The 15874-nt window shown below is 43.3% G+C and overlaps 1 protein-coding gene across 1 annotated transcript in view; it reads left to right on the top strand.

Moving 5' to 3' along the window:
• Nucleotides 1-456: 456 nt before the first annotated feature.
• The window catches only part of KIAA0319L (KIAA0319 like), a 53631-nt gene continuing 38213 nt past the window's right edge, over nt 457-15874 (top strand). The window contains exon 1 of the mRNA XM_056846126.1: nt 457-598. Coding sequence (XP_056702104.1) covers nt 457-598 — 142 coding nt within the window. The remainder of the gene's footprint in view (nt 599-15874) is intronic.

The following is a 15874-nucleotide window of genomic DNA, read 5'->3' as shown; positions in this document are numbered from 1 at the left end:
TTTCCTGATGGCTTTTTATTCCCAAATATGGGCTTGTTTCTGAGCTTATTATTGTGATGTATGAAAGCACTCAGGCATCAGTAACACCAAGGCTGCCTGTTAGGTTTGCGTGCGTGACTGCTCTGGAGACATGAGAAGAGGTGACTTGCATCTCCGTGTGTAGGGGTTCCGTGCTTCAAGGCAGACTGATTTTTAGTCCTCAGAAAATGGCTGTGGAGGGCACCTTCTTTGATCCCAACTAACCGTTATGTCAAATTATCCCTCGGTGAAGTAAGCGGCGAACCTTGAGGCATGCTTTTCCGCTCTGTGCATTTGATTTGCACCCCTTGTTGAGGCTGCTAACTGAGGGTGGTCTTGGTTGTGCAAAGTAAAGTGGGCTACTGCTTGCCTCCATCTTTCTGTAAGGTGAAATGTCTGTCTTGTATTTGTAGAATTCTGGGTTTGCCCTCAAAGGCCATGGAGAAGAGGCTGGAAGACCATTTCAGCATCAGCTCTCTGCACGTTTTGGGAGATTTCCTTGGAAAAGCTGCCAAGTGGTTGGGCCGAATTCACCTGCTCTACATGTGTGCCTGCCTCAACGCTTTCTGTTCCTATACAGGTGACAGTTCACAATTCTTTTTCTGAGCCATTTTTGGTAATGCTGTTTGAATGCTGGGTTCAGGTGTTCAGACTGGGAGCCACCCAAAGGTTGCAGTCCTAAGAACACGTTACTGGGTGTAAGCCCCTTTTAATTGAATGGGATTTATTTCTGGGCAGATCTATTTAGAATTGCTCCTAAAATTCTCCAAAAGGGTGAACGTTGGTCCCATCAAGATTAGTGCCATGGTCATCGTGCATGTTGACATCCCTTCCGGTGTTAAAGATAAAAGATGCCCTGTTGCCTGCTTTTGGTCCTTGCGAAGGTCTCCACTTTTATCAGTCTTTTGACCATCTTTGGGCCTTGGACTTTCAGACTACAGCTTTTCCTCTTTTTTTTTTTGTAAAGCAAGTCTGCTGTCCTTCATGGCTCTTCAGGGACACATTTTCATGCACAACAATGTATGAAAATAAATATGGCAAATATGAAGGTTCCACATTTGTATTTGTTATTTCGTCCTTCTCAGTGCTGATCTTTTCCTGCCACTGCCCTGCATGCCTTTGTGGTGAATTCACATATCTGTGCTGTGTTCATCTTTGGTGGAGTCTGTGTGCCTTTTGAACTTTGGGTATGTGCAACCATGTGCAGAAAGTAGCATTAGGCACCTCTCTCCATGAAACAGTTCTTCATTTGGGATATTTGGTTTGCCAGCTTTCAGCAGTGATGTGGGTTTTTGATGGAACAATGAATTTTCTGATGCCGAAAAAAGTAAGATCTGCATTTATATTTATGATATTTATTTTGACATAGATAAAATTTAAAAATTACTCCATTAATTTTTATCTCCCAATAGCATCAAATACCTTAACTGAAATGTTTGGTGAGGGGAAAAAATGTCAAGTGTGGTTCAAATGTTACAGTCAACCAAATGCGAAACTTTATATGGAAATTGTTTTTATTGGAATAACATTACGTTTAAAGATACACAGTATGTACTTTCTTTACATTGTATACATCTAAGAAAAAAAACCTAAAAGCATTGAAAACAGCTGACATACTAAATTTTAGCACACCCAAAGAGCTGTGTGTGAGATGACGTGGACATGGTTATTAGCATACCTAGTTCAAAAGAATTTAACTCTCTTCCACAGAGGAGGTAGTTCCACATCAGATTGGTAATTACAATATCCCTTCTACCATGTGAGAAGAGACACATAAATAGGAACAGCTTTGGCTGAGCGGGTCAAATTAAAAACCTTCCAGGTCAATTCATAATTTGATTTTTAAAATTTGGATTATTATACACATCTTTGTGGCTTTAAAACACGCAATTTCAATATCGCTAGGGATAATTGCCTGAAAAACATTAATTCCAAGTTTGAAACCGCCAAGCTTTGTTGATACTGTGTTGGCTATGGAATCCGTTCATTGTTACCAATTTCATGAAACAAGGAATCTTTTGAAACTGAATTTTTCTACAGAAAAATAAAGCACCAGAGGTTTTTACTGAAAAAAATCTGTCCCATATCTCTGATTTTTCTTCTTCAAGGGATTGAAGAAATTAACTTCTGAAACAGAGGTATATTGATTTATTCACGTTAAGAGTACTTGCTCCTTGGTTGGAAGTCTGAAAAGGTGGTGGGGTATTGTTCAACAGTAAGTCATTTCACAGTCAGGTTTTCTCAGTTAAAGCCCTGCTCCTTCCCTCTGCTTGCTACTTTTATTTTTATTTTATTCAATTTATTCCCCACCCCTTCCCAACCCAAATTGGACTTGGGGCGGCTTCCAACAGCAGACGTCATACTGTAATTAAAACATAGGTTAAAGCACAGGATTGAAACGCATACCATTCAAGAAGGCCATCTCATTGCACTCGCTGCAATATAAACATTTTCCTAAGGTGCGGAGAGCCCATCACAGTCGTAAACAGAGGGCCAATGATCTAGTCTGGTAACAGTCTTCAAGGGGGTGGAGACAGGGATAAGGGAGGCCAGGCTGCTCTATTAACTGTTGCTGCCTCAACCATATACCTGTCTTAACATCTCCATTTTACAGCTTTCTGGAACTGAGTTAAGTCACGCAGGGCCTGGGGAATTCCAGAGAATTGCACCAGGCTGGGGCTAGAGCCAAAAAAAAGCCCTTTACCTGGTGGAGGACAGCCGGATGGTCTGGGGGCCAGGGACTACCAACGAGTTGTTCCCTAAAGTGCATAAGGCTCTCTGGGTGGTGTAATGGGAGAGGCGCTCCTGCAGATACAAAAGTCCCAGACTATTTAGGGCTTTAGAGGTGAGCATCAGAACCTTGAACTCGATCCGATATTCAATCTGGAGCCAGTGCAGCTGCCGGAGCACAGGTTGAATATGTGCTCTCCAAGGGGGTCCCGGTTAGGACCCGCCCCGCTGCATTCTGGACCCGTTGAAGCTTCCAGAGCAACGTAGGCAGCCCTGCGTAGAGCAGGTTGTTTGCAAAATAAAACTTCAATTTGGCAAATTATTAAGGTTAGGTTTTGTAGGGAGTAACCCTCATAAGGGATATTTTCCTGATCACTTACACTGGGGGCAGCTGCTTTTGAGCTCAGTGGAGTAGCAAGTAGCGAAACATCCGCCTCTCCCATCCCAGATATTACTATAGTCTCCATAATTATCCGGTTTGACATTTGGCAAGTGGGATTAAGCTGATTAAGCTGATGTGCTGTAAGTGAATCATTAATCTCCAGTTTGGCTTGCACGCACACACACAGTTGATTTAAGACCCTGGATTTATGTTTCAAAGAGGGGGGGAGGGTGAGTGGGTTGGTTTGTAGAGCACAGTCATCATTGTGTGTTAAGGCGATTTTTATCTGCTGGCTAGTTTTGCTTTTCTGAGATTAGTTTCCTGATTTGTTCTCCCCAGAGATATGTTTCAAAAACCATTGGCTTTTTGGATGAAAGGGGGGTGGGTTTGTCCTCTTTAAATTTCAGGAGGACTCTGAAGATAGGCATGAGCCAGAATAGGTGGAAAATAGATTGTTTGTATTTGGGGGATTAGCTTGCAAGTGCATGTTCTTTCTCTCCACCACCCCCATCACTGTTGTGGAAATTATTGGCAGGATCATGTCCTTAAATTCTATTTATTAAGTACATTTTTATTCTTCCCTTCTTCCAGGGATGTCAGGGTGGCGTGCATGTTTCACTTCCCCATTATAGCTTCATAACAACCCTGTAAGGTGGTTGAGACTGAGAGAGTCCCACAGTCGCCCAGCAAGTTGCATGATACAGCTGGGATTTAAAACCTGGGTCTTCTAGATCCTAGTTCAGTACTCTAACCACTATACGACACTGTTTCAATGTCAAGCCATGTCATGCTCTATTTTATACACACAACAAAATTAGTCCCAAAGATTTCCTAGATGGACAATTGTAGAGGTATTTGAAACTTGTAAAATTGCACTGGGTTTGGCAGATTCGGTCCAGGGTAGACCAGCACAATCAGCCTCTTCTTATCTCCCCCACCCCGAGTTGTATATTTGTGTTCTGAAGAAATTCTTACTTGCCCAGGGAAGCTTTCTATTCACTCTTAGTATGTGGACAAGGAGGTATTGTCTAGCCCTTACAGTGCTGAAGTGTTAAAAGCTTGTATTGTTTTGAAACAATAATGCAGTTGCAAATGGTTTCTGTTGAATTGGCATTTTTTCCCCATTTTGTTCCCCTCTCCAAGTCAACTCCAGATTATGGTGGCTGGTTATGGGGGGAGCGGTTCATGAAACTGATTTGACTGAGTTTCCTTCTCGCATAACTGATTTTATCTAGAACTAGAGTTCACATAAGGCTGTCACGCAACACTGAAATCTGGGATGGACAGCTGTTTCAGAGCTCATGCCTGCTCTGGGTATGCATCGCACACATAAGGAACTGTGCATAATATGCTTCGGATAGTGTTGTCCGCTCACATTTGATCAGAATGCAGCTCTGTTCTGCGGAGGAAACTGGTGCCTCGGTTCCACTGCTGCTGTCCTTGGCATGAATTGCACCAGTTGTTACTTCCATGTCAGATTGGTGATTACAGTATCAATTCCAGCATGTGTGGGGAGACGCATAAATAAGAATTTTAGCATTGGTTTTGATGTGACTTGCACAACCAATAAGGTGAATTCATAATTTAATGTTTACAGTTTGGATCTTTGTGGTTGTACTCCCAAGTCCCCACCTCACCTTCTTTACAAATCAATAAAATATGCATGTCCCACTCCAATACTACAAATAATCACCTGAAAAACTTTGATTTTAAGTCTGAAATGGCAAAGCTTTCCTAAAATTGTATTAGCAATGGGACCCATTTGTTATGAACTTTATAAAATAATGAAACTTTAGAAAGGGAAATGTATTGGCACAAAAATAAAGCTTTGGAAAATAATATTGCCCCACACTGTTAAGAAAGTGCAACATACCGTAAATGTTTAAGTGCTTAGAGTATTTCTTGTATATTGGTTATGTAGGAAATAACCCTGTAGAATAGGCTCAGCATTACCATCCATGTATTACAGATGTTGTGGGCTGATTGAGTATTTAAAGAGTGGGGTCTAGGAGCCCCGTGGCGCAGAGTGGTGAGCTGCAGTACTGCAGTCAAAAGCTCTGCTCATGACCTGAGTTCAATCCCGATGGAAGTCGGTTTCAGGTAGCCGGCTCGAGGTTGACTCAGCCTTCCATCCTTCCAAGGACGGTAAAATGAGTGCCCAGCTGACGTCACCCCATGGGCCAGCAATGACCCAGTGCTCGCACAGGGGCCCACCTTTACCTTTAGGCACATATCATATGCTCTTAACTATTTGAGCTTGCAGGTGATCCAGAGCAACTTGTCTTAGGCTCACATTTAGTGTACAGTGATGTTTTGATCAGCTTTGATTAAATGACTGTGGTAAACGGCCATCTGAGCGCTGTACTGTGTGCCGTTGCAAACATACCTTTTAGCGTTCTGCTTTGCTTTGGAAGTTGTTATCCTTAGGCATAAGTAATATATAGCATATTCTGGAAAGGTTTTGACCCATAATCCTGGAATTGTGGGACTTGGGTCGCAGGATGACTCTGGGCTTCTTTTCAACCGTGTCTTCCAAATCTTTCATGTTTGTTTTTTTTCATCATAATGAGTGTGGTTCTGTAGTAGTTAAATCTAAATTGAAAAACTATGTGTATTTTGGTCATGGGGAGGCAAAAAGGTCTCATGTTCTGCACAGAAATATTTCCGTAAAGCTGCCATATACTACGACACTTGGTGTATCAACTTCAGTCTTGTCTGACTGGCAGCGGCTCCCCCGGGGGTCTCGAGTAGAGCTCTTTCATGTCGCTACCAGTAGTCATTTGTAGCCATTGGCTTGTAGATTGGCCTGATTTGGGCATTGTTTTCCTTTGTTCCCTTTCAGTAGCCCCATCCCTGAGGCATATTCTTTACAGTCTGTTCTATTAGGTATTCATTTTCCCGGACTGAAAATATGTGGCCTTTGGAACCCACATTTTTCTGTTGGGTTAAAGGATTCTTTAACACCAAATGCCCTCTTAAGGTTAACCACCTTTTGCTAAATCTGCCCTCAGAGCCAATGTGTGACTCTTTTCAGTTATTGCTTTAAGGGCTCTCCTTAGAGCTGCTCCACCTGAAATATGCTAATAACCTTGGCTGTCCCCCCCCTTAGAGAGGGTGTGCATGAGTTGTGTAAAGTGGGTACAGCTTACTTCCTTCTCAGTTGTTGTTCCAGCATTTAACAAGCTGTCATATGACTGCAGTACTTACAAAAATGACTGGAAGGCTTTGGAAGCCGTTGTTTCATATGTGTTTGGATAACAAAGTAAACACTTCAGTATAGAGTTGGAAAAGTGGTCAGCTGGTGTTATTTGACTTGTGAGTTGTCTGCTTCGTTTGACCATATTCTTTAGATTTCTCAGGAAGTCCAGGAAGGAAATGTCGTGTGTAGACTTTCTTCCAGGAATCTTTGGGGTCCAGGCATTTATTTATTTTTAATTTGTACTTTCCCCTTCCTTCCAGAAGCTGAGAGCAATGACACATCTGTGAGGTCAAGGCCTGGTTCACACATGCAAGAGAATGAGGTGGTAAAGCCCTGAGGAAGTCCAGTAAACAACAGGGCTTCAGATTGTAGGTTGTGGATTCTAGCTTTGAGTGTCTTGTCACATAAAAAGCTCCATGCCATCTTGCATCAGCAGGGCTCTTCTATTCTCTGCAAAGGTCTTTTCAAAAGAATAAATGCATATCTGGCACCTAAAAAGGCAATATTCAGAAACAGTGGAAGAGCATTTGAACTCATTGGCTGTATACGTTACAACTCCACCTGGGACCTGCGCTTTCGGAGAACTCCACAGGATTCCCTCTCTAGCAGGCGGAAAAAAGAGGACCGAGTTTTAACCATGGCACGGCCTAAGGCAAAAGCTTTCGCCTGTTGGACTTTAGACTTGCACGGTGGCCTCGTTTAACCTGGGCTGCTGTTACCTGTCTAAAGCGACCGAGCGCGTAGGAGTGCAAAGTCCCACCAGCGAGCGCTTTTGCCTCGCCAGCATCTTAAAATTAGGCCAGAACTGTGTGGAATTAAGCCCACAGTGTGGGAGGAGCTGCTGGCTGCTCTTTTCAGTCTGTCTGCTCATTTCCCTTTAGGCTAATTTCCATTAGCAAATCAATAAATGAAGATAGGTAACATTGAAAGAGGTAGTTGGTGGCTCAGGTCCGCTGTGTGTGCGCGCGCATGACTTCTGACCCCATCTGTTCTCTGCTTGCTGTTGGGCAACCTGTAGTGTTCTCAGCTATCAGAGCTCTCGGATGGGGAGGCATAATATATAACCAGCCCAAGGACCATCAAGTCATCTTCATAGATGAGCTGTTGTTTTAACTTGGGTTCCGTGCATCCAAACCCAAAAGGCTTTAGCAGCTGTGCCAAGCTAGCATTGACCTATGAGTCCTTATATTAATTGATGTTAAGCCCAGGCTGGGGCTGTGGACCAGTGGTACCCAACTCTCAGGTTTGAAGCATGACTCTGACTTCCTGGTTTGTCTTGCTGTCACTGGAGCCTGAAGAGCAACAGGCAGATCATAGAATCATAGAGTTGGAAGGACCACCAGGGTCATCTAGCCCAACCCTCTGCACAATGCAGGAAATTCACAACTACCTCCCCCCCCACACCCCCAACGACCCCCTACTCCATGCCCAGAAGATGGCCAAGATGCTCTCCCTCTCATAATCTGCTTAAGGTCAGAATCAGCATTGCTGACAGATGGCCATCTAACCTCTTCTTAAAAACCTCTAGGGAAGGAGAGCTTACCACCTCCCGAGGAAGCCTGTTCCACTGAGCAACCGCTCTAACTGTTAGAAAATTCTTCTTAATGTCTAGACGGAAACTCTTTTGATTTAATTTCAACCCGTTGGTTCTGGTCCGACCTTCTGGGGCAACAGAAAACAACTCGGCACTATATGACAGCCCTTCAAGTACTTGAAGATGGTTATCATATCACCTCTCAGTCTTCTCCTCTTCAGGCTAAACATACCCAGCTCCTTCAACCTTTCCTCATAGGACTTGGTCTCCAGATCCCTCACCAACTTTGTTGCCCTCCTCTGGACATGTTCCAGCTTGTCTACATCTTTCTTAAATTGCAATGCCCAAAACTGAACACAGTTCTCTAGGCGAGGTCTAACCAGAGCAGAGTAAAGCGATACCATCACTTTGAGTGATCTGGACACTATAGTTCTGTTGATAACCGCCCAAGATTGCAGATGATACTATGTTCATCAGATGGGTCAGGAAGCCAGGGTCCTAGTATTGCTACTGGCTCTGACCAGTCCAGAGGCATTATTACATTGCTTGCTGTTAGGTTTGATGTTGCATGTCTCTTCTGTGCCTGAAGAAGGTGCTGAGGCTTGAATGCGCAGTCCTGGGTCACCAGGCTGTCCCAGCCACGGACAGTGAGAGTACCAGTTCAGGCCCAAGAGTCCATGGCACTTGGTTCTCTCTGGTATAACTTTGATGCTTCCAACAAAGCCTCTTAAATCTCAGAGCTCCACCTAGAGAGAAACTGCATGTCTGCTCCATAAAGAAGGAGCTTGTTTCTTTTGGAGGTTCGCCAAAGCTCGATCAACTTCAGGAAAGAGCAAAAGACTTTTGTTTAGACTGGAATTTAGTAACGGGGGTCAAGCATATATTAACTGACAGTGCGATAGGAAGGGATGCAAATAAACAAAAAAATGTATATGATGTTTTAAATATTTGGTGGGAGTCATCTGGCAAGGCAAAAATAAATATTAGGAATATTCTACCTTTATAGACAGTTTTCAAGAATCAAATTCCCCCCTCCTTCCCCCTTCCCCCTTCCCAAAGTTGGCAAGAACATTGTGTCACCTGTTTAATTACGCTGTGTGTTTTTTATGATGCCAAGCAAATTAATCAGCCTGAAAGACCAATACCAAACTTTAAGATTCTAAATTGTGCTTTGCTTCCAATTAAATTGGTTTATATTTTTAAATACATCTGCTGGAGGGACCCGTCTGGGTGCTCTTGAGTTCTGATGAAATAAACCCATGAAAGTTGGCTCTGGGCCCCTTTTCATTTGAAAAGCCTGTTTATTGTCACCTTTTAGGTGAACTTTTGTTGGGGGGGAGCCTCGGCCCTTAAATCCACGCTTCGTAAGAGCCATCAAAACACCATTTAATTTTATTTATTTATTTAAAGCGGCCGGTACATTTTCCATAGCACATTGGAAGTATCATGGAAACTTTGGCTTTGACTGACTTCACACAGTAGTTATAGCGGCACCTGCCCTTTCTCTTAAGTATTTGCAGCCGGTGCTGGGGATGCTCGTATTGCTCCTCCCCTTCGCAGCAGAACGAGGAGCAGCTGTGCCCCAATGTGGAGCAATGTGAACACATGAAGCTGCCTTATACTGAGTCAGACCCTTGGCCCATCCAAGTCAGTATTGTCTACTCAGACCGGCAGTGGCTCTCCAGGGTCTCAGGCAGAGGTCTTTCACATCACCTACCCGCCTAGTCCCTTTAACTGGAGATGCCAGGGACTGAACCTGGGACCTTCTGCATGCCGAGCAGATGCTCTGCCGCTGAGCCACAGCCCCTCCCCTTATGTGGAACCTAGGGCTGCTACGTAGAACACATTCTCTCGCCCCTTGCCCCATACCTAGTGCTCCCCACCTTGGGCTTTAGTTCTACAAATGTCCACAAAGATGCCAGGCGCTCCAGTGAACCAGTGGGGTCAGTTAGCAGCAAGCATTAAGAGTTATGCAGCACTTTTCTGTAGGAAGATATCCTTAACCAAGAAATGTGTTTACTTCATTTATGCCCTGCCTTTTGACCAAGTGGGGACCCAAAGCAGCTTGCATTGTTCTCCTTGTGTCCTTTTTTTTTTATCCTCACAAGAACACCGTGAGGTAGGTTAGGGTGAGAGTGTGTGACTTGCCTAAGGTCACCCCGCAAGCTTCCTCAGAAGAGGGGGGTTTGGACCTGGGCCTCCCAGATCCTAGGGCAAAACTCTCGCCACTCCATTAGTCCTCAGAGTTCTTCACCAAGATTTCCCTCAGTAATTCTAAAAGTAATGGTACACTATATAGCATTCTCCACAGTATTATCCCTGTATTGAGAATGGGGGCTAAATTTGAGGGATAATGGGTTTGCTTAGTGAGTTGGCCTGGTGGGAATCAGGAACATCCCAGTTCATATTCGTAGGCTTTGTTCAGATGTCAGAAATCAACATTTTGTGTGTGTGATGAGCACGAACCTGGTTTTGTCGGTCTCGTGCATTCCATCCTGAAACCAAAGCGTGTAGTCTCCAGTCATACTCCAGCCTGTCGCAATGTTTGTATGTGTGCGCCACAACGAAAGCAAGCCTCAGTTTAAGTTGCCTGATATTTATTTTCGTCGGGCATAGAGTGTGGCCTGACATTAGAACAGAGGCTTAGCTGCTGTGCCAGTTAAGACAACCCTCAGGAAAAAAGAAAGCAAACGTCAGAGTTAACATACAGCGCATCTGTATTTTAGCATCTATCTCTCCTTTCCTGCGCTGCGTTTTCAATACAAAAGTCTCGAGTGCAATGATCTCCCCCCCTCTCAAAATTTGAAACAAGCACATCAGAAATGTCCATAGGTCTGTGTCGCTTAACTTGAATGTGTGGGAGATCTACATGGGCGGGGTGGGGGAAGGAGGAGAAATTTGACGAGATCAACTGAGATCTGATGAGTTCAGCCTGTAACACTGGCAATTTATTTCCTTCTACATCTGGATAAGGGTACAGGCAAGATTGCTGCACTGTAATCAATCAGAGTAGTGTCCAGAATGAATAAAAAGTAAAGAAATCACCTGCCTGATGAAAACTAATAGAGTGAGAAAGGCATAGCACATCAGTGAAAGGCAAGAAATGGCAGGACACAAAATGCCAAGAGGGGAGGGGATGTAGCGCCCAACCACAACATTAAAGCTTAATAGGAATCAAATTCCGAGTAAAATATTCATGCTTTGTTAAATAGTGCAACTCTAATTCTATTGATTTCCGTGAACCAAGGGGTCTTACTCCGCACTGTAAAAGCCTCAGAAGTTAAATGTTACAGTCAGAGAAACGTGGTGGGTGGGGGAGGGAGCCCTTTGAGGTGTGTAAAGGCATTGCATTGCCCCTAGATAGTTCTGTGTTCTTATAATTTTTGCTTGTAGTTTTAAACAACTAAATTGCACCCCATGTAACTAATAACCTTTATAACAGCTAGGCCACCTGAACAAGTCTGGGAGCTTTCTCTGAGAGTCTTCCAGCCTCAGGAAGCATGGTTTGCATAGAAATCTCCCTGGGGCCTACACTGTCAGTCCCATAGATAGGCTATGTGTTTTAGAGCACTCTTAATCCTTGTGGCACTGAATGTAGGAACTGAATCCATTGGTGCAAAGACTGGTAAGGATTGTGTTAAAATGAAATCCATTAGACCAAGCAAATGTGCTTTCCAGGGTTCTTTTTAGGGTTGCCAGGTCCCTCTTCACCACTGGTGGAAAGTTTTTGGGGCAGAACCTGAAGAGGGCGGGGTTTGGGGAGGGGAGGGACTTCAATACCATAGAGTCCAATTGCCAAAACGGCCAATTTCTCCAGGGCAACTGATCTCTATTGGCTGGAGATCAATTGTAATAGCAGATCTCCAGGTAGTACCTGGAGGTTGGTAATCCTGGCTATTTTTCTTTTTAAAAGGTTCCTGCAAACATCAGAAATAGTTTTCTTTACAGAATAAACATACAATAAAACTTTGGTTCTAGATTAGTATGGGTTTTTTTCTCTTGAAGTTCAATTGATTCCACATTTCTTCCCCTATTTTTATCCTCACTTAAATTTGGCAGTTAAATCTATTCTGTTCAAGGCAAGCTTAAAAGGAAACTGAACACAACGGTCAGGATAGCGAGAAAATCCTGCAGTGATACTTCCAGTGGGAAAGCTTATATAGTCTTTCATAAAGCAATTTGTAGCTCTTATCCTAAATTTGTCTTGCTGGATCAGACCAAGGGTCAGCTAGATTCCCTTGGAAGCTTTGCAAACCAGGAAAGTTTGAAACAGATTTCCCATTTTTGGTTTTCGCATCCAGGAATTAGAGGAAACTGATTCTGCATAAAAGGGAACAATAAAGATCCAGGGGTGGGGGGTCATTTTATTGCCTTCACTGTGAAAATGGTTTATTCCTATTCATTTCTTCTGTTTGCCCTGACCTGGCAGCCCAATCTCATCGGAAGCTAAGCAGGGTTGGCCCTGGCTAGTGTTTGGATGGGAGACCTCCAAGGAATACCAGGGTCGTGACGCAGAGGTAGGCATTGGCAAACCACCTCTGAACGTCTCTTGCCTTGAAAACCACATGGGGTCGCTTAAGTCAGCTGTGACTTGACATCACTTTCTACCACCACCGAGGGACTTTGACAAGAGTTGTTTTCAATCTTTCACTTGTATGTTTAACCTGATAACACCTACTCGTGCTTATTGACTCCCTCAGATTCCTCTTTGCAGAAGCCGTTATCATTCTTGCCTAGTACACCTTGTCCTTCAATGTCTTTTCCAGTTTTAGTCTTTAATAACGCTGAGCCCCATGCTTAATAAATTGCGCAGTATATGGTACGTGGTACAGCCAGTGTGGTGTAGTGAGTGGTTAGAGGCTTAGAGTAGGACCTGGAACAACCAAATTCAAATCGCCAATCTTCCATGGAAGCTTGCTCGGTGACTAGGGTTGCCAACCTCCAGGCACTAAACCAAACAACAGCACACAGGCTCAGCTTAACTTAAACAATTTATTAGCTTATTCTAAAGGCATCAATACTAACAATTACAATACTAACAATCCCTCCTAAACCATCCACTCATACCATAAACTAATACCCACTGTACTAGTGCAGTACATAAATATACATTGAAAACACACTGAATAATAAATAATAAAGTCAGATGAAAGTAATAGAATTATTGAAAAAAAGTTTTTTTTCCACCACTGATTAATAGCAAAAGTGGCGCTGGAGACGGATAAGTGCACTGCTGGTGTAGTATATCAAGTCGAAGCTTGTTCGGAGCTCATCCTGTCTCCTGATGAGAGAAGATGGTAAATCAAACCTCAAAAGGCAGAGCCCAACCCGGACGCCACCTCTAGATCATTGTGCATTTCGCCAGCTTCATCAGCTGGTTGGTCTCCTCTACAAAGATGTTTTTCCGGGCAAATTGCCCATGTTTAACACAAGTACCCACAGGTGAAATCACCTCTGTAAACAAAACATATATATCCTTACTGGCATAATTGCATTGACAAAACCAATCTCCGTTATGACAATTTATATTAATTCGAACAAATCACAAGCTTACCACAAAATTGGAGAACACTGGACCACCTAGGGTTCCTATCTCTTCTACGAGAGGTTTGATAATTCAAGCCACCTCCCCTTGGTCTTTTACCATGCTAGTGAATTCCCAGCTGTGATGCATTATCAGTGCCCCTTCTCAATTAAAGGGACAGAAATATTTGCCCTGCTTTTATCACTAAACTTAACCATTCAAAATCTTTTTGTAACTTACCAGGGCAATACCTATATGCACAAGTATTACAGAAAACAGGAGAGATCAAATTCAGTATTCAAGCCAGCGGGTGGTAGGGTTTTAAAAAGGAATATATATTCCTTGTCTAAGAAGAATCTTTTTGACATCCTGCTGGTAAAACATGCTGGGTTTATACTGCCAAATGACAAAGAAAAGTAGATCATTGTCCGAATGTCCCTTCTTAAGGGTTGCGTCTAATACTCTCGCACTGATGCGCGCTCTGTGTTCACCAATCTGTAATTTTATTGGTCTGATGGTAATTTTATTGGTCTGATGGTAATCAACCAATGACCACTGGAGGTAGGTGCAGTCTCTGCACTTGCACAGAGAATGAGTTTTTATTTTGGGGGTAGTTGAACCCCCCCCCCCCAGTGTATTTTTCAGCTGTCAGATATTTCTGCAAAAGTATGGGGTCTCCCAAGTTTGGGGAAACATCTGTTTTGGGTAAGCGTAACCCTGATCCGTGGATTTAGATATCCGCAGATGGCCACACTTGAGAAATAGTGCATAGATGATACCGCTCCCATACATTCAGGGAAGCAATTTTCATGTGCTCATGGAATCTGATTTGTGAAGTTTAGTCATTTAACTTAGGCTTTGAAAACGTAGTTCAGGTTCTTGGAGTGCTATGAAGAAGGTTTTCATTAAACAAAGTCTCTTGGGGGGGACATGCATTTGCACATTTTATATGGCTAAAAGTTAGGGTTGAATCCGAGCCAATAATGTACTCTAATATCAAGGGAGAAGAGAGTAATGTATGTAGTTTTGTAATTGCTGTTGTGTCGTTCCAGGCTCTTCAGGGCTGAACAGATGGTAGCGTTACAAGCACATCATTACCCATGGTTATATATGTTCACTCTTTGCTGTTTTCCATTCGAAAACCTCTATTCAAAAACCTTTTAAAAAGTTAGTCATTAAAAAGTGCTCCGGGCTGAAATTTGATTGGCTCGCTTGTGAGGCAGGTGCCTTGTGGTGTTTAGACACCCCCCCCCCAGTCCAACAAACCAAAAGGTTTGACCCAAAAAGGTAGGAAATCTTGTGATTGCTCCAGCAGACTTTGTTGTACGTGGTAGCTGTAGTAGAATACAACAGTTTCTAACATGCATCCTTGTTGGAGATTGTTGCCTGGTGTTGGAGCTGTTAAAACCCCAGATAGAAACTATAATGCCCCTCCCTCTCCTAGGACGTTGTAGAGGACATTGATTCATAGGGTCCCCATGAGTTGGAAGTGACTTGACAGCACACTTAATGCACACACAAGCCTGATATAAAAGCCCTCCCCTGGCAGTTGCTGTAACAACAACAGCATGCAACCCTTGTTGTGGTCGCCAGGTGATGGTGAAATAGGTCCATGCACAAGACTTGTCATTGAAAACCACCGCACAGGGCAGGAGAGTGGTTCCGTACCACTCTTCTGCCTGCTGAAGTTTTGAGTATGACAAGGTGGTGTAACATATGCATTAGTTAAGCATCTCAGAGTTGGGCCCCCTGGGACCTCTTCCTAATTTCTTACTCTGGCTTTGCTTTTGGGGTTGAACTCAGCCAATTCGGTTGCCAATTCTGGACCTTCCATTAGGTGTTTGTTTATTTATTTATTTCATTTCTTTACAATAGGGACCAAGAGCGTCTTACATTGTTCGCTGTTTTATCCTCGCAAGAACCCTGTGAGGGTAGGTTAGTGTGAGACAGTGTGTGCGTGACTCTGCAAGCTTCCATGGCAAAGTGGGGATTAGAATCTGGGTCTCCTGGATCCAAATATAACACTCTATTCAGCAGTGAAATAAGGAGAAGACTTTTTAACTTGGATTTCTGTAGTACTCAATGTAGAACACACAGAGTCTGTCCCATTGTTACTATGGGAATTCCTCCACCAGTTCTTCCCATATACTTTAATCTCTTAACTTCCCCAACCCAAAGATGTGCTTTCACCCCCTAGGAAGACTAAATGCATTCCCCACACAGGTTTTAAATGGCCACTTTCTAAAAATCCCATTCAGCGAGTGCCTGTGTGACTGCGGAGTTGGTGAAATTGAATCCCTAGGGCATCTACTCCTTTTTTGTAAAAATTGGAATAAGAACCAGGTGGATCATACCCATTCTAACAAAGTATAATCTTCCTTTAGAACTCTGGATCGTCCCTTTTCTCTTATCAGATCTAGAGACAGATACCGAGAAAATTTATCAGGTGGCAAAATACTTAACTCAAGTAATGACTTTAAAACTCTC

Source organism: Euleptes europaea, chromosome 3, assembly GCF_029931775.1.
Source record: "Euleptes europaea isolate rEulEur1 chromosome 3, rEulEur1.hap1, whole genome shotgun sequence".
Taxonomy (NCBI): Eukaryota; Metazoa; Chordata; class Lepidosauria; order Squamata; family Sphaerodactylidae; genus Euleptes; species Euleptes europaea.
Note: the sequence above shows the minus strand (reverse complement) of the source record. Positions and strands in the feature narration are given on the sequence as shown.